Here is a 19,475-nt window from a genome sequence, read left to right as displayed (position 1 = left end):
AATTCAAGATTTTAAATTTTAAGCAACAGTTTTATCAATGTTTCTTCATAGACATTTGACAGAAATAACTGCTTGACTCGGAAATAAATCAATGATTTCATCCAAACATTAAATTGTTCATTGTCTACCCGACTAGAAGATTCTCATAAAAATATAACATAATTATAACAAACTATGATATGTATAACTCATTGTGATATAATCATGTTTAACATCATTGGTGTTTAAAAATAATATAACTCAATTGTATCATATTATGATATAAATGTTATTCAATAACTCATGGTGAAATAATTTACTTCTGATTCTTTGACACAATTTTACACAATTGTATCAAAATATGTTAGAAACTAGTTTTCTTGAAGCCAAGATTTATATCATATTGTGTTATAATTTTGATATGATTATAACAAAATAGGTTATTATTTTGATTAGACCGGTGTACTTTTTGTTACAGTTTTTGTTATTTTAACATCACCCTGCATTTAGTTTATAACAAAATAAGTTATAAAAAAATCATAACATCATAACACAATGCACAGTGGGAAAAAATAGGTATAAAACGCGAATAAATTCAATATCTCTGCTCGGAGTGGATGGATTCGAATGAATTTTTGACACAAACTGCAAAAATCTCAACAGTTTCAGATAAGGAGGGTGTCATTCGCCGCACGATGGTGGAAATCAGTGAATTTAGCTCGTTTTACCCCACTATCTCTATCATACACCTTTTTGAGAAAATCTTCATCTATTTCCGACTGGCGCGCAAAATAAATGACTTATTTAACTCATATTTGTGTAAAAACTTCCATAGTATCGGCAATTTAACATAGGGTTGGTCCTGCTCTTATTGATTGCGTTCCACTCCGGGCAGAGATACATGTGAAATTTCAAAGAAATATGGGATATCGGGGTTATTTGAAGATATTTCAATTTTTAAAGCTGTGCGGTGAGCCAAATCAGCTCCATTCGATACTACGGAAGTTTTTACATAATTACGACTTAAAAAAACCATTTATTTTGCACTTCAGAAATTTTCGAAAAAGATGAAAAAGAGAGAGAGTGGGGTAAAACGAGCTAAATACATTGACTTCCAGCATCGTGCGGCGAATGACACGTTCCTTATCTGAAACTATAGAGAGTTTTACAGTTTGTGTCAAAGATTCATTCAAATCCATTCACTCCGAGCACAGATATTGAATTTATTCGCGTTTTATACCTATTTTTTCCCATTGTGCAATGTGTTATAAACTTGATATGATTTTTCTAGTCGGGTATGTGTATACCTACTTATATAACGCTTCACTTTTACACTGCGCATTTTGTTTTTTCACCGAAAACTGATTTTGAACCAAGTGAAATATTGATAGAAACAACACAGTGTTTGTATACGTACTCTTAAACCAGTTTTTGTCATGCAAAATCTTTTGGAACCCTGCATTTCAAGCAATATACTCACTCTGAACAAATCGGCTCACATCCGGTCTCCGTTTTCTCGTATCCCGGTTTACACTGGCAAACTCCCGGTGCAACACACACTCCATTTCCACAATCGGGTCCACACTTTGGCACACATTTGCCACTCTCATCCACCGCATATCCCTGATCACATTCGCACTTATCCAAGGAAACACACCGTCCGGCACCACAACCACCCCTGCAGCTTGGCACACAGAACTTATGGGTCTCATCCAGCTCGAACCCATCCCTGCACACGCAAACGTTCATCTCCAGATTGCACTCGCCATTGTCGCACCCAATGGGACACGTCGGAACACATTTGCCCTGGTGGTTGTTCACAAAGTCCGGATAGCAGGCGCAAGTGTCCGGTCCCACGCAGAGCCCATTGTAGCACGGTTCCACACACACCGGATCGCACTTGCGGAAGTTGTGGACGTTCCGTTCGTAGCCCTTGCAGCACACCTGGACACGGCTCAGCGAGGGGTCCGACTGCGGAATGAGAGATTAGAATGTAGATAGAATTGGTGTTTTGTTTTTAGAGTAATATCCATTTGAAAATTTTGACTGAATAGTTTGTGCTAATTCTCGATCAACCATTGACAGAACACTACAGGCTTCAGCCAATTGAACATTTCCAAGCCACACTTACCCCATTTCCAGCCGGGATTTGTCCATTTTGGGGTCTCACCAGCGTAATAGTTGGAACCTCATCGAAGCAGACCCCCTTCGGAATCACATTCTTGGTTTTGTTCATGAATCGATCCAATGCACTTTGGGACTCGTTACCTCGGTGCAGATTGGCCATTCCCATCGTTCCAACGGGATGGTCCTCCACGACGGCCGTTGAATTATTGAAGGCCACCATGTGACCACCTTTGACGCCGCCGCCACCACCTTTCTGCCAGGTTTTTACGCCATCCTGTCCGAGGCCAGATTTCAGGCAGCAAAGTGCCACCAAAAACGAAGCAAAAACTTTAAACATGTTCACCGGATTCTAAATTCTAGAGGAGGGAGAATCGTTAGTCGTCCGTCCAGCGCAACCGTTCACTTAGGATTACGACAAACAATTATCGCACTGAAAGAGGAAAGTTTGATCTTGAGAAAGCCACGGGAGATGCGATGACTAAACATTGTGCAAAAGCGGCCCGGGGGCAGTTGTCGTCGCTGAACAAGAATTCAAGTGGATAAGATGCGGGACGCTGCACAGTGCGGTTATCATTAGGAAAAAATCAGTGTTTCAAAAGTCGAATAAAATGTAAAAGAAAAAGAAAAAAAAAAACAAATAAACAGTAATATTGAAAAAAAAAACTAAATAAAACTGAGAAGAACAGTAAATCACAAAACATACTATACTATACTGTAATCCAAAGGATTTAAACCAAGAAAGCAAGCTATAAACATGAAGGTAATTAAAAACGACTAAAAAGAAATAAAACAAGGTCAAAACCAGATCATCAGGAGGAGAATGATCCAATTGTTTCGATTAATGATGCTTCTGAAGATGTTGAAATACAAAACTTGTACAACATTCTAGAAATAATTGTAATAATAATATGATAAATTATTATGATGTAAAACTTTGGAGTTTTTGTCCATCACCGTCACCAGTGTCTGTCCACTCCACGCTTTTTGCGGTTTAGTAATGTAGGAAGCTCTTTTGTAACAGCAACGACAGCGTGATATATAATTTGATAAATGATTTGCTGCTAGATGGATGAATGGCGCGGTAGCTGCGGGTGGTGCCCCGTGGGTAGTAAATACTTTATTCGCAGGACCAGAGCGGGAACGTCGTCAGAACGTTGCAGGTTCTTGGAATTTCTAATGTGACGATTATATTAATAGTAAATCGAGACATTGAAATGTCGGGAGTGATTTTGATGCAAAGATGTGATGAATGAATAACGGGCGATTGAATGTAGATGAGTTGTTTTACAAGTGATGCAAGCATTGAATTCTGGAGGTACCACTAGAAAAAATCCTGGAGGAATCACCCAAAAAAAATCCCATAGAAATTCTTGTTTTTTTTTTTAGAATGAATCACTAGAGGAATTCCTAGACAGATTCTTAGAGGAGTTCCCAAGAGAAATTCCTAGAGAAATTCCTAGAAAAATTCCTAGAGAAATTACTAGTGGAATTCCTAGAAGAATTCCTTGAGGAATTCTTGAAGGAATCCCCAGAAAGAATTCCTAAAGGAATTCCTAGAAGAATTCTTGGATTAATTTCTGGGGGAAATCCTGAAGAAATCTCCAGAGGAATTCCTGAAGGAATTTATAGACGAATTTTTGAAAGAATCCCTAGAGGTATTTCTACAGAATTTTCAAGAGGAATTCGTAGAGGAACTCCCGGAGGACATCCTTAAGGAATTTTCGGAGGAATCTGTAGAGCGATTCCCGCAGGAATTTCTAAAAAAAAATCCCGAAGTCCTACAGGAATTCCCGGAAGAATTCCCGGAGAAGTTCCTGGAGGGATTCCCGGAGGAGTTCCCGGAGGAATTTCCCGAGGAGTTCTAGGTGGAATACCTGGAGGAGCTCCCGGAGGAATTCCGGTAGGAACCCCTGGTGGAATCCCTGGAAAAATTCCCGGAGAAATTTCTGAGTGAATTCCTGGAGGGATTCTTGGAGGAATTCCTGGAGGGATTCTTGGAGGAATTCCAGGAGGAATTCGCGGAGGAATTCGTGGAGGAATTTCCGGTGAAATCCCTGGAGGAATTCGGGGAAGAATTCCTGAAGGAGTTCCTCCAGGAATTCCTCCAGGGATTCCACCGGGAATTCCTCCACGAATTGCTCCACGAATTCCTCCACGCATTCCTCAACGCATTCCTTCACGAATTCCTTCGGAATTCCTCCTGTAATTCCTCCAAGAATCCCTCCAGGAATTCCTTCCAGAATCCCTCCAGGAATTCCTCCAAGAATCCCTCCAGGAATTCACCCCGGAATTCCCGAAAGAATGCCTGGAAATGTTCCTGGAGGAATTCCTGGAGAAATTGCTGAAGCAATTCCCGGAGGAATTGCTGGAGGAATTCCCGGAGGAATTACTGCATGAATTCCCGGAGAAATTCCTGGACGAATTCCCGGTGGAAATCCCTTATTTTCTTGAATAGAAGAAGTAAATCATCCTGGAAAATTCTATTCAAGTAGCTCCAGTAGAGTTACAGTATTTAATGGATTTTGATTATTTTAAAATGCAGTTACAGGACCTTAGGATTAGCTTCAAAAAGGGCTTTTGGGAATACGGCGGATTATTAATATAAAAAGGGCGTTCAATATGGCACGTTCAATTTTTACTTAGGAAATCTGTCTTTGTTGTATAAAGCATATACTCAGGAGAAAAAGTTTTATATTTACCTGTGCGGACATGACACCTTAAAACCTTAAAAAAATACATCCAATTAACAGTTATCTTGTGCTGAAGTGATCTTACGCTAGATTTAAGCAAAGAAGAGAATTAAAATTATTGTTTAATAATTATTCACGAAGATATTATAATTAATAAATGCCAAAAAGAATGCCACAATCTCACTTTCGGTTTCTATTGTGCTACATCTATTTATTGACTCATCACGGTCCTATTTGTTTACAACCAGACTTTCGGGATTGTTGCTATCGTTTTCTCTGATCACTTGCTGTTCGAATGCCTCATTAACCAATTTATTATCAGTACGGTGGGAATTTGTAACACCCTCCTACTTATGAAGCGGACCTGGTGTGTTGGTTAGAACACTTGACTATTACGCCGAGGACCTGGGATCGAATCCCACTCCCGACATACTCACAAAATATGGGTTCTTCCTTCGGAATGGAAGTAAACGCGTGGGTCCCAAGATGAACTGGCTAATCCTAGGCTCTCGTAATACAGACAAAAAAAACATCCTCCCACTCGTGAATCTGTATATCATTCTACAATTCCTCTATGGAGCCACCATCATGATCGACACGGTGCCTTAACCACGGGTCGTCGGAATACTCCTGATGCTGTGCGTACTTGTGTTTGTCGTACTCGTCCGTCTCTCCCGAAAGTAATCTTTTCTACACGTCCGCGAATCCACTACACTAAGGGCTAGGATCAAAATCTAGTGGGACAAACTTAATTACTCAGAAACGAACTATTTCCGACATATGATGTCCGCATAGGTTACGGCATCATCTAACCTTTTAGTTTTACTTCCTAAAGACTTTGCGTCTTCAACAAAGTTGTTCATTTTGATAAAATAAACAACTTTATTTTTACGTAAAAATTCCACAGCCTACTGTGTTGGAGATATTTTAAAAATAAATTTTAATACAAAAAAAACTGTTTTGAGCTTATTTTGGTGTTTTTCGAGAAACCATGAGAATATGAAATATTTTCTGATGCAGATGTGTCAAATAATAACTTTCGGACACAAGTTGATGGAATATTAACATCGAATATTGAAGAAAAAATTGAAAAATCGAAAAAATGGTGTTAGCATAGCATAGCATGAATACTTGCACAAATCTTGGATGGAGTTGCAAAGTTGATTATATCTATTGACATCGCTGATGTCGCTACTATCTAGAATGTCATAGATTCACTCAGCTTCACACACCTGGCCAAGTCCTTGCAAGCATTTATAAATCCCTTCATCAACTTAGAAAGAGCCCAGAACTGAAGCAGCTTCCAATAGATGAAAGGATGTTGAATATAGCGAATTTTCAACTTATATGCAGTTATATATCAAATATATACTGAAGTAGAATTATTTATAAATAAATAATATTGGAAAGATCTCACCAATTGTTGTGTGGTTTTTGTGGTTCAAAGCCGATCATCTAATTGTCTTGATTAATGTTCTTCTCTGCCAAGAACAACACAATACTGAACACCAAACACCCGCGTATCTTTTGTTTTGATTTTCACGCCAGACAATAGCGAACGCGATCGATTATGCTGCCATACTCACCCCTTACAGAAGCGATGCATGCACAGCAAAGAACAACACAATACTCTGAAAAATCGAACAAAAATGGTGTTATATACAAATTATAATATCCCACGAAGCTCAATAATCACAACCTGAAATTTTCAGCAAATATACATCAATACTAGGCAAATATATTGTCAAAAAATTTGAGAGGTTTATGGATTTGATGTTTTGAGATACAGTAAGGACCCGATTTTGTCAGCCCCATTCTGCGACAAACTGTTTGCTCTCGTAATGCTACGGCTTAACTTTTATCAATTATTTAATGTTTATCATAAAACTACAGCTGAAATGCAGAACATAGAGGGATAAAAAGTTTGAAAAACTGTTTAGGTTTTTGAGGGGAGCAAAAAATGTGTTACGAATAGGGGCTGACAAAATCGGGACACTTATGTATTTGATCTTTTGTAATAGTATTTGTAAAGGTGGTGTCAGCGTCTAACTTTCGACCATGACAAAGTTGTTTGTTTTGACAAAATAAACAACTCTTCCATAAACGTCAAAATTCCACGGCCTACCATTTTGTCAAAACAAACAACTTTCTCGGAGAAACCAATCCTCTATAGTGCACAATGGTCGGAAAAAGATAAAGTTCGGCCAAAACTCTTTTTATGTGTTTAATCGAAGTTATAGGTTGTCTAGATATGTTATATAGTATTTTTAATGTTTAAAAAGGGGTATTCAAAAATTACGTAACTTCAATAATTTAAAAAACGGTAAAAATCAGCAAACCCCAATTTTTTGCGTTTTTTGTTAGAAAATCAATTTGAATTTCATTAAATGATCATCTTTCGACCAAATCCAATCAAATTTGTTCAAAACGTGTGAAAAATGTGGGAAGATGAATTTTATTTCAGTCAAAAATGAAAAAATAACGTAAAACATATGAAAAAACATTACTTTTTAAAATAGCTCTAATTTGAAAAACTGCAAATTTCTGCAAAAAGTTTAAACGTTTATATGCAGTCCTAAGCATGATGTTTAAGATGTACTATTCGAAATTGCGGCGACACGTGACGACACGAACCGTTTTTTAACTTAAAAATTACCAAAATTCCTAAGGTACAATATATGAACATTTGAAAAGTTTTATGACCAATTTATTTTTGCACCATACGTGCATTCAAGCAGCCCAATAACAAGCTTTCATATGCTGGATAACATTAAACATATATTCCATTCTCAAAATATTATTATTTTACTTTTTTCGAATAATTCATTTTTCAATTTTATGACTTAGGCCACTTTGGCAGTGAAAATGTCATTGAAATACAAAAGCTGAAAAAAAAGTCTCTCGAATTTCACAGAAAATATCCTAGAGGAGATTCAGAAAGATTCCGTCTCGGAATTGAGAATATTTTCTCTCTTGAAACTTTGAATTTCGAGGAATGAACTTTTTGAATTCAGAAAAAATCACTTTACATTTGATTAAATTCTTGACATCTTTACATTTGGAATCTAGAAGTGGTATTTTCTGACATTCGAGGGAGTTTCTTCTTATAATGTTGGAGAATTCTCTCTCGAAATCCGAAGTATTTTCTCATTTAGAACTCTAGGTTTCTGTCATGGTATTCGATAGATCTCTTATTGATTGGAAGATTTTTTTTTCAGATTTTAGTAAAATTTACTTTCGGGATTGCTAAAACAGTACGCTTCAATAAAAAAAAACAGCTCGGGATTCATCATATTTTTCACTAGAATTTTCTCTCTTGGAACTATTTCTTTCTTCGAGTTCGGGAATAATCTCTCTCTGAATTGAGAAAGAAAATTCGCACTTAATTTATAAGTAATCTCGCCTGCAATTCAAAATATTTTCTGTCAGAACTCCGGAAAACTCTTTCTGGAAATCTCTCTCTGAATACAGAAGAACATTTTCTCGTAATTAAGAGGAATTTACCTTCAAAATTCGAAAATGTTTCTCCCGTTATTTCTTGTTCTCTATTTCTTTCGCAAATCTATAATAGAATCTTATTATCGGAATTTGGAAAAAAATTCCCTCTAAATTTGAAAGTTATCTTCCGAAATCCGGGAGATTCATCTTTCAAATTTAGGAAGAACTATCTTTCAAAATTCTTAAAATCCTTTCCTTGAATTCAGGAATTTACTCTCTTGGAATTATCTAAATTTGGTTAAATTTCTAATCGGAGCTCAGCACAAATCTTTCTTGTAATTTGCAGTAGGTAGGCCTTAAAGTATTAGTTTATTCTATTGAGTTAGACTAATGACAGATCGGCTGGTCATTCTGAAATAAACCTTGAAGTAGATAACACTGCTGTTTGATTATCTCCTACATAATTTGAAAGATTTTTTTTCTCAGAATTCGTAAAGGTATCTCTTCTGAAATTTGCAGGAAAACTTTCTAGAAGTTCGAAAGATTTCTCTATTTCAAAAATCAGAACTTTTTTTTTTAAATTGGAAGTTTGAATGATTCTCTTTCAACTTTAAATTTGTGCGGCTCCGTGGTAGTGCGGCTAGTGTCACCAAGCTCTAAGTCACATCATGCTGAGGAGCGCGAGTTCGATTCCCGCCGCAACTGTCAGGAAAAGTTTTCGGCTGTGCCACTGGGAGTTGCATGCTAGTCCGTTGTCTATTGTCGTGCATCCTTCGAAGAGCGAAAAAGTTCACTGGAAGCAATGAACGTATCCGTGTCTTAAAAAAAAATGGAAGATTGCTTCTTCAGAATTAAACAATTTTTTTTCATAGGTCTAAAGAATACTCTTTTAAAATTCCTCAAAATCCGCTTTCAGGAATCCGATGAATTATTTTTCGGAATTTAGAACATTTTTCGCTAAAAATTTTAAAGGCTTATCTCTCGGAGTGCGGAATATTCTTTTTTTGGAATTCAATAGATTTCACTCTCGGAACTCAGAAGAGTTCTTGCTCAGATTTTAGTATCTTTTTTATGTTATTCAGAAGATTTCTCTTTTGGAATTCGGAATAATTGTCTCTCGTTATTCAGATTTTTTTTTGCTAAATAAACACTCTGTGAATGTAGACAATTTCTTCCTCTAAATTAAACGATTTTCTTGTAGAATTTAGATAAACTTTCTCTAAAATTAGGGAGATTCATCTTTAAAGTTTGGGAAGAACTTCCATCCGTAATTCGTAAGGCTTCGTAACGTGGGAAGATCACCTTAGAATGGTGCGTTACGGTGTAAGATCTAGGCATACTTCGGAATTAAAATTCAAAGACCGAGTCTTTACAAAAACTCAACAGCATTAAATTTATTACTGCTTCCCCTTAATCTCATCGATCACCTTCACCGGTATCATCTTGTCGTCGGCCAGAATCGATTTGGAAAAGTGTTCACCATTGTTGTTTCCACCAATAATGGTTGTCGCCGCCGCATTTCCCGCCGATCCATTCAGATCCGCCATCGGAGGATACTGAATTTCGTCGTAGATGTGCTCCAGACTGTACTTCCGTGCCGCCGGTTGATGCCCTGGAGGCGGTTTGCTGAGGGTGAAGTTGTAGTTGTAGGGGGAAGACTTGTGCACCGAAGAGTTGTTGACCGGGACGTCGTAGTGTTCTAGAATTTTGAAGAATTTTAAGGTATTGTTCCTCGAAAGATCGAATTTGCGACACGAACCCAATTGTGTATTTCCATTGCGTTGATCCTTGCCCTTCACCTTGGTGTACGTAACCTTGGGTATGTCCGGTAGCGGCTCCAATACTCTTGGACTGTCCGGGCCACGGTCGGAATTGATGGACATCTGTCGCTGTTGTAAGATTTCCTGGTGTTTGATCATCGCCCGTCGATTGGTTTTCTTCATGTATGCTACCACCGACAGCAGCAATGCTAGTGCCAACAGCAGACATGAAATGGTAACCACGGCCTGGGTGTGATTGACCTCCTCTTCGGACTCTGGAATGTTTGATGGATCTTCGTTGTTTTCAACGAACTCTACCAGCTCAGTCTTGGTTTCAGTTTCAATGAATATCAAGTCAGGTTCTTTTTTCGGAACGGGGTTATCGGTTGTTGAGGCGGCGACAAAAGTGATTTCTACTTTGGTGGTTGATGCCTCAACATCGTATACTGTTTCATTTTTGGGATCTTCTGTTGTGGATGTAACATTTTCAATTGGAATGAAGGTAATATTTACGTTGGGAGGAAGGTATTCTTGATATGACTGAGCATACGAAGAATTGACGGACTCAACTTCTGTCGTGGTTTGTGTAGTTGTAGTGCTCGTTGAGCTATCAACCTTAACCCATTGATCCAGAGAAATTCGTTCAGTACTTTCACCTGAGTAATCTGTTTCCATCACCCGTGTGATGTTTTCAAACATCACTATATCATCCTCGGCTAGACATCTACCACTCTCCCTATCGCATCTACTTGTATTACACTTGCATTGATTCTTGCACAGCGTTCCGTAATACCCATTTGGACATGGCGTTTCACAGCTGGAAAGAATCGAAATTCATTAAAATTCGAACAACAAACCCCAATCTCAAACCAACTCAACTGATTTCCGATCCAGCCATCGGTGCACCGGCAGTGGCCAGTTCTGCCATCACACAGCGAGTAGTTCTGGCAGTGACACCGATACTTGCAATTCTCGCCCCAGGTTCCGTTGCGACATCCTGTAATAAAAATTGAAAATCGCGCAACTCAGTTCGTACACAACGCTTTTATGACTCTAGCAGCTCTCAGGCACTATAACCATCAAGTAGACCTTACGTTGGGTACAGTGCTTCCCGGAGTAGCCAGCCTCGCAGCTGCACCTGTTGGGTGATTCGCAGTGGCCACGACCGCAACCGCCGCGGCAAATGGGGCGACAGAGGAGCGTTACCGTGCCTTCGGGGGACGGGTTGGCATCCTCCGCGGAAGAAATTTGCTCGTAGCCTTCGCAGCAGTGCTCGATTTTGCGAGTTTTAGTGACGTTCTGGAAGAAAATAAAAGTCGATTGTTATAAAGTGAAAATAATTGAAAATTACCAGAATGATTTTTGACAGGAATTCGTGGAAAAGTTTGAACTAATCAGAACTGCAACAGAAAAAAAAATCTTCAATTTAGATCAATTTCAAAATCAATGAAGAAGTTTAAGTCACAAAAGTCAGGAGTTTTATTTTATGGAATCTATTATATATATATAAAAATGCAGTGGCATACGTGGGACCGCGCATAACTTGCGAACGGAAGGTCCGATTTTGGTCGTCTTAGTTTTGTTCTGTTAGTTTTCACCCAAGGAAGGTTTATGAGGCCTAAAACATGGACAAATTGAGAGTTTTCGAAAATCGATTTTCTATACCTCTTCCACCGGCTACTTGGGCTTGGCTAGAAACTTGAAACGTCAAAAAACGCAGTAGGCAAGACAAAGTTTGCCGGGTACAGCTAGTTTCAAATAAATTCATGAGAGGATTGCAACTGCTATAATTAATTTCAAGAGAACTTACTGTTGCCTATTTACTTACAGAAGTTCTTGGTGCAAATGCAATCTTATTTCCTGGACGATATTCAGTATACAGACCTTATTCTGAGCGAAGTTTTCAACAAACTCCATACGGCTTTTAGTTAAAAATCTGACAACGTCCTTAAGTTTGTAATTCAATTGGTCATATGTATCTCTGCATAAAATTAAACAGGTTTATCCTTTTCTGGATCCTCTTCAAGTTTCTCTACATTCACATAGATATTACCGGATTGTTCCTTGTTTACTTCCTGTTCATCTTTTTTTTCATAGCATAATTGAAAAATTTATTCCTATATCTTTCAGTTTCTTCCTCGTATTTTTGAACGTTGGCATTATTGTTCTATCCGTTTTCTGCTTTGCTATTTTTGTTCAATAGTGGCTTCTTTCCTCCGGCTGTTTCTTGCCGCTTTACTCCTATTTTTTTTGCTTTTTTTCTTCGTTAATTCTGTCATTCTTTTCACCTATAACTCTTAGCCCCATGCTTCTTTGCTCAGCTTTTTACATCTCTTCGTGCATCTGTGCGTCCTCCTACTATTCCTAGTTCTACAGTTCGTCGTCGTTCGTGTTTAGTTGGGCCTGTTTACCTCTCATTACTTCTTGTTTTACATATTTCTCGAACTCGGCTGTGAAAATCCCGTTTGCTGAATTTTATCCGAGATTCATCTAACATTATAGGGTACTCAGACGTGTTGTATTGGCTCTCAGCAATTATTAGCTCAGATCTCATGAAGTGTTAATTTCGAAAATAAAACAAGCCAAGATTTGGCAGTTTAATTTAAGATTAACATTTCCCCTTTTCTCATTCAATTGTGGCTTATTTCCTCCCATTTCTTCTGATTGATTCTGATCTGTGATCAATTGATCTTTTTTTCTTCGGGAGCGTCCATAAATTACAACACAAGAAAATTGCACATTTTCAACACCTCTCCCCTATATTACACTTTTTGTATGAGACCTCTGAAATTTTTGTAAAGGTTGTCACACTTTGCAGAACCTTTTCCCCCCTAAAAACGTGACGCGATTTGGACGTTCCCTTCTATCACTGTTAAACTTTTTCTTTATTTAATCGGTCATTTCACACTACCTTGCACAATATTTTCTCTTCCTACGTTCAATTCATATTTCTTTCTTCCCTCATATTCCAGATCTACGCGTCCCTTTACAAGATTTTCCCATGCTTTAATCATCAAATTTTGCACGCTTCTTTCACAGATAAACATTGAGTTCCACTCTTTCTTCTCTTTCTTCAATTGTGCCTTGGTTATTTTATCTACTCTCAGAGATACGCTTCCTTGCCTGACCTTTTCCCTCTCTTCGATTACACTAGTTTACAAAATAAAACGAAAGTCGTGAACTTCTGTCAACAACCAAAATTTTTGAAGAACAATTTAGCTCTGATTTCGAAATCGTGCTTCAAAAAATGTTAAGTAGAGTAGTTTTAGAGTTTTTGATTAATATTGAGTTTAACAACTTCTAAAATAATGGAATTTACTAAAATTCAAATACCTTGCGTTTTGGTCAACCAATTTCAAACATTTTCAAATCTTTAGAAAAATTACAAAAGAAATCTCTTGAGGAACTCCTAGAGGAAATCTTAGAGAAATTTCAGAAGGAATCCTTGGAGGAATTCTTCAAGAAATCCCTGAAGGGATTCCTGGATGAATCCCTGAAGAAATTCCAGGGAAAATCTTTAGAGAGAATCCTGGAGAAATGTCTGAAGAAACATCTGAACAAATTCCTGGCGTAATTCCTGGAAGAATACTTGGATGAGACCCAGCAAGAATTCCTGGAGAAATTTTTTGGTTGAATTCATGGAGCAATCCCTGGAAAAACATCTTGGTGAAATCTCGAAAGCAATTCTGGGAGGAATTGCTGGAGAAATTTCTGAAAAAAAAAAATCCTTGAGAAATTCCACTAGGATTGGAGGAATTTCTGGAGGAATCCCTGGGGGAATCCTGGGAATATTCCTGGAGAAACCCGTGGAGAAATCTTTGGAGGAATCTTTGAAGCATATGCTGGACGAATCTTTGGAGGAATTCCTGGAGGAATGTCTGAAGGAAAGCCTGAGAAGTTCCTGAAAGTATTCCTGGAGAACTTAGACTTAGTGGAATCTTCGAAGGATTTCCTGGAGGAATCCAGGGAAAGATCCTGGAAAAAGTCATGAAAAATTCATGTAGAAACCTCAGAAAGAATTCTTGAAGCAATTCCTGATGGAATCTCGACAGTAATTTTTGGAGAAATTCCTGGAAGAATCCCTAGAGGTATTGCTAACACAGTTTCTGAAGAATGCAATTCCTGGGGTAATTCCTGGAGGAGTTCCTGGAGAAATCCCTGGATAAAATCCTGGAGGAATGCCTAGAGGAACTCCTAGAGGTATTCTTGTGGGAATTGCTGGAGGAATCCATGATGAAATTCCTGGAGAAATCTCTAGAGGAATTCGTGAAAGAATTACTGGATAAGTTTCTAGAGGAATCTCCAGAGGAATTTTGGGAGATTTATATTATTTTTATATTTCTTAAAAAAATTCTTGAGAGAATCTGGAGGAATTTCTAGCAAAATTTTTGGAGGAATTCCTAGAGAAATCCTCGAAGGAATTCCTGAAGAAATCCTTGAAGAAATTTGTGAGGAAATCCCTGGAGGAATCTCTAGAGGAATTCCTGGAGGAGTACCTGGGGAAATCCCTGAAAAATTCCTGAAGGTATCCCTGGCGAATTTCCTGGAAAAGAAATCCCTAGCGGATTTGCTGGAAGAATCCTTAGAGGAACTTCTGGAGGATTTCCTTCGAATCTTCGAATCCCTGGAGAAGTTCGCGGAGAAATCTCTAGAGAAATTGTGGGCTTCGTGGCCGTACGGTTAGCGGCGTCAGTCGTCTAGGCGTTTCGTAAGCCTCGGAGTGCGGGTTCGATTCCCGCTCCAGTCGGGGAAAACTTTTCGTCAAACGGAAAATTCTCCATTGGGCCACTGGGTATTATGTGTGTTGTCCGTTGTCTCGTGTATGTAATGTTCAGTCTATGCAGCCTCTGGCTGAAGACGGTGTAGTGTCTTTTTTTTTTTTTAAAATCCTACAAAGAATTCGAGAATGATCCGCATAAATCCCTATTATCGCCGTAACACAATTCATGAAAGAATCTCAGGAGAAATTCCTAGATAAATGCCTGGAGGAATCCGTGAAAAATTCTTGAGGGTAATCTTGGAGAATTTCCTGGAAGGACTTATGAAAATATCCCCAGAAGGTTTTCTGGAATAAATCCTAGAGAAATTGCTGACATAATTTCTAAAAGATGTCTAGGAGCAATTCCTGGATCAGTTGCTAGAGAAATTGTTGGGGGAATTCCTGAAGAAATTCTTGGGGTGATTCCTGGAGAATTTCCTAGAGGAGTTCCTGGAGAAATTCCTAGATAAAATTCTGGAGGAATGCCTGGAGGAATTACTAGTGGTTTTCCTTTGGGAATTCATGGAGGAATCTTTGGAGGAATTCGTGCAACAATTACTGGATTGATTGCTAGGGGAATCAGATAAACACTGGAAGAAATTTCTGAAAAAATCCCCTGCAAAATTCCTGGAGGAATTCATCGAGGAGACCCTGGAGAAATTCTTGGATGAGGAATGCCTGCATGGATTTCTGAAGGAATCCCCAGAAGAATTCTTGAAGCAATCCCAGTAGAATCTCCTGGAAGAATTAGAAGGAATTTCTGGAGGAGTCCCTGAAGCAATTCCTGGAGGAATATCTGGTGGAACTTCTGGAGGATTCGCTGAAAAAATCCTGAAGAAATCTCTGCAAGAATCCAAAGAGGAATCCCTGAAAGAACGCCTGGAAACCTTCCTGGAAGAATGCCTAGTAGAATTACTGATTGAATTCTTGGAGGATTCTCTGAAGTAATTCTTGGAAAATCTTTGGAGGAATTACTGTAGGAGTCTCTGAAAAAATCCTTGGAGGTATCCCTTAAGGATTTCCTGGCTAAATTTCTGTAGGAATTCCTGGTGGAATTTTTGGAACAATCTCGGGAGCATTTACTGGAGGAATCTCTGGATTTTTCGGAGGAATCTCTGAAAAAAAAAAATCTTGTTGGAATTTTTTAAGGGACCCTTGGAGGATATCCTAGAGAAATGCCTGTAGAAATTTCTGAAGGAATCTCCAAAGGAACTCGTGGATAAATCTCTAAAGGAATTTCTGGCGGAATTTATTGGGTAATCTCTAGATGAATCCCTGGAAGAGTTTTCCATCCCATGAGGAATCCCGGAAGCAATCCCATGAGAAATTCCTTAGGAAATCCCTGGAAAGCTTTTTTAACAACTTCTGTAGAATTTCTGTAGGAAAAAAAAAATGAAATCTCTGAAGGAACACTTACAGAAATGCCTTAAAGAATTTCTGCTGACGGGAATCCCTGGAGAAATTCCTGGAAAAATTGTCGAAAAAAGCACTAGAAGAATCACTGGAGGAACTTCTATAGATATCCCAGAAGAAATTTCCGGAAGAATGTCTGGTGAAACCTATAGACTACCGTATTACCCCGCTAATACGACACCGACTGTTGTCGAATAACCGGGGTAAACTTTTAATTCGACAAACTGGTCACCCGACATGCTCAATAAATTTTGGCAACTCTATTTTTGTTTTTGTTTTGATTTCCGGATTTGTTATGGAACATAATTTCAACAGATATTGCGGCGGTGCGAATGAAAAGCTCGTTCTTTCTATGATTGCTGCCATCCTCAGTTCATTCCGGTTGGTCTCCAGGCGTTTTGGGTGTCGAATAGCACCAACTCAGAACTTCCGGAATTAGCGGCTGCAAGAGGAGCTGCTGCGGGCGCGAGTATAAGCGCAATATCAAACTGTTTTGCATTTACAGTGTACATCGATGTGACATTCGAACACTTTTTAATTCGACATGTGTCGAATAAGCGGGGTACGAATTAAAAAGTGTCGTATTAAAACGTGTCGAACCAACGGGGTAAGACGGTATAGACCATAGAGGAATTCTTGAAAAATTCTCTGGAGCAATCAGTGATGGAATCACTGAAAGAAGCTATGGAAAAAATTCTGGAGGAATTCGTCTGTGCATCCTTGCAGACGCATCTGTAAAATTTTTTGAAGGAATCGTGGGCTGATTTCTTGAAGCTTTTCTTGGAACAAACCCTGAAACCATCACCATCAGAGTTCCGATGGAAGAAGCTGACCCCCCCCTTGCTTCTAACTCCCTCATTTATGCATTTCATGTTGGTATGTAAACTTGCATGCAACTTTTGGAGGATAACTTGTATGGGAAATATCGTACCTAACATAAATCGCTTAAAATGTTGGTATGTAAACTTGCATGCAACTTTTGGAGGATAACTTGTATGGGAAATATCGTACCTAACATAAATCGCTTAAAACCACCAAATTCGATTACGTAAAACGAAATATTTTGCATGAGTCGTTAATTTGGATGTTAATTGACCAATTTACCATTCAATTGCTTAAAAAAATATTTCCATGCTTTATGGCTTGCAGTCAAAAAAGCCCAAAATAGCATATTTTGCCCTATAAATTGAGGTATAGCTCAAAATTGTGACGTGCTGGAGCAAATCTGAGCCCAGATTCGGATTAAGCGGCCAAAAATCTGTCAGAGACACATAAGTTTGCTCTTGAGACAAAAAATGTTGCGCTATGTTATTCAATCGTAAAGCACAACATTTACGAATAATAACGGTTAATTTGTAAATGATGTGCGTTAATGAAGTTTGTACAGTAAATCACTTAATACAAAATCCAGCCCTCCTGACAGGACAACTTTCATCCATTTATAAATGAAATCACGGTACGTACTAACGACACACATGCCTACATCGAATAAATATGATTAAGGAGAAGACATGTAAAAGAGACGCAAAGAGACTTGCTTGTTTTCTGAAAATATTATCAATTTCAATTGTCCAAATTACCAAGCTCCAACTTACTCACACCAGTAGTCCGTGCTATTGATAAAACATCGTATGTTATGCATTTCAAGAAAAAAGAATAAATAAGAAGTATTTTCGCAAGAACAAAAATATAAGTCCGATAAAATTCTGGTCATGTGCAAAGAGGGCTCGCTCATAAACTTCCGGTCAATGCAAAAAAACAGTACCATATGCACACATGAACGCCCAATATAGCAGATTCCCATGCACGGCACAGTGTTCTATACTCAAAACCAGCGAATCCAAATCAAATTGAAGTGATTTTCATATCGCGGCGACTCCCAACGAACGAGGAAGCTCAAGCACACGCGCAATGACTGTGATTTTGTATGCGCAATAACCCTTCCCACGATGCGAAGGATGGACTGGACAACTACCGCTCGCCACGACAGCACCTACGTTAGGGCATGGGCGACCGACCGAGAACAAAAGGCGGATGAGTGGATCATCTCTTTATTACTGTGGAAGAACGCCGAATTTAAAGTGGATAATTTTTCTACTGTCTCCCGTCGCGTGAAGCTCGCGCCTCTTGGTGGGGTTCTGTCTGCCTCTGATATCACCATTATTTTTATGATCCGTCGAGTACGTAATAAACATAGCTGCTGTCGATGTCTGTCGACAGAAGCATTGGACTCCCAGAAGAGTCTAAAGTGTTCTTGGATAAGCGTTCGGAAAAATGATAGGTGAAATGATCATCAAACTCAGGATAATGCTAGCAATCCAAGTGTGACTACTTCGGTAAAAAGCATGGTGGGTAATTAAGTCTTACTACTGTTTTCCTGTTTACATTGCGAAAGACATAATAATGACGGCAAGGTTTGAATTTTCAAGTAGATGTTTGTAGAGCGACTACAACTTTCAATAAATTGATGGAACTACAGGGGATAGGCAAAATGATCGGGACAGGCAAAATTTTCACTTGTCAAAAAATGGGGAAACAGCTGTAACTTTTTAAAAAGTGCGTAAAAAATCTGGAAGTTGATCAACTAGTTGTGTACCACTGGGCCAGATTTGGGAAAGATCAGGCTATTCTACATGAAGTTAGAAAGATTTAAAAAAAGTCCTAATTATCCGATAGCCAACTTTAAACTGTTATGTCTCCGGATTCAATGAACCAAATGCAATGAAATTTTGAGCGTTCATGGCTTATATAATTCAAAAACTTTCGTTGAGTTTATTTTTCTATATTTATAGCATTTAGTTTATTTTTCTGATATAGACTGTTCCAGAAATTATAAATACACTTTGTTTATTAAATTAAATGAACTGTTCTAATGATTTTTACCAACTTCTTTCAGAGTATATCATATTGTAGTTCAAATTTTTATATATCCTTTCAATTGTTTTGATATTTTGAGGAATAGTCGAGTTCTCTAACAAAATACTTAATTTTCCAAATTTGCATTTGCACAAAGGTGTTTTTTAATGATTTCAACATTATTTATCACTAAATATCAAAAATTATCTAAATTTTTATCACATTCACTTTCTTAACAAGTTGTCTAAGAAATGCATTGATCAAAATTTGGGAAAATCGATAAAGGCATTTCCACAAAATTTTTTCGGAGATCAAGTTTCTTATTTTTTAAGGTTTTCTACGGAACATAAGAACTACCACACTTAGCTTTCCTGAACGCATTTAATCTAAAAAAACTTATTTTTTCAGCTCATTCGATCCTTCAGATGGAAAAGCTTGTCATACTATAAAAAC

The 19,475-nt window shown here is 38.2% G+C and overlaps 1 protein-coding gene across 1 annotated transcript in view; it reads right to left on the bottom strand.

The window, feature by feature from the left end:
• The window catches only part of LOC109621814 (fibrillin-2-like), a 107,886-nt gene that overhangs the window by 51,708 nt on the left and 36,703 nt on the right, over nt 1–19,475 (bottom strand). The window contains exons 3-9 of the mRNA XM_062847579.1: nt 11,089–11,293; nt 10,874–10,991; nt 9,994–10,811; nt 9,636–9,933; nt 2,527–2,536; nt 2,111–2,455; nt 1,460–1,950 (exon numbers count right to left, since the gene is read on the bottom strand). Coding sequence (XP_062703563.1) covers nt 1,460–1,950; nt 2,111–2,455; nt 2,527–2,536; nt 9,636–9,933; nt 9,994–10,811; nt 10,874–10,991; nt 11,089–11,293 — 2,285 coding nt within the window. The remainder of the gene's footprint in view (nt 1–1,459; nt 1,951–2,110; nt 2,456–2,526; nt 2,537–9,635; nt 9,934–9,993; nt 10,812–10,873; nt 10,992–11,088; nt 11,294–19,475) is intronic.

This window comes from Aedes albopictus, chromosome 2 (assembly GCF_035046485.1).
Source record: "Aedes albopictus strain Foshan chromosome 2, AalbF5, whole genome shotgun sequence".
Lineage (NCBI taxonomy): Eukaryota > Metazoa > Arthropoda > Insecta > Diptera > Culicidae > Aedes > Aedes albopictus.
This window is presented reverse-complemented; position numbering and strand designations above follow the sequence as displayed.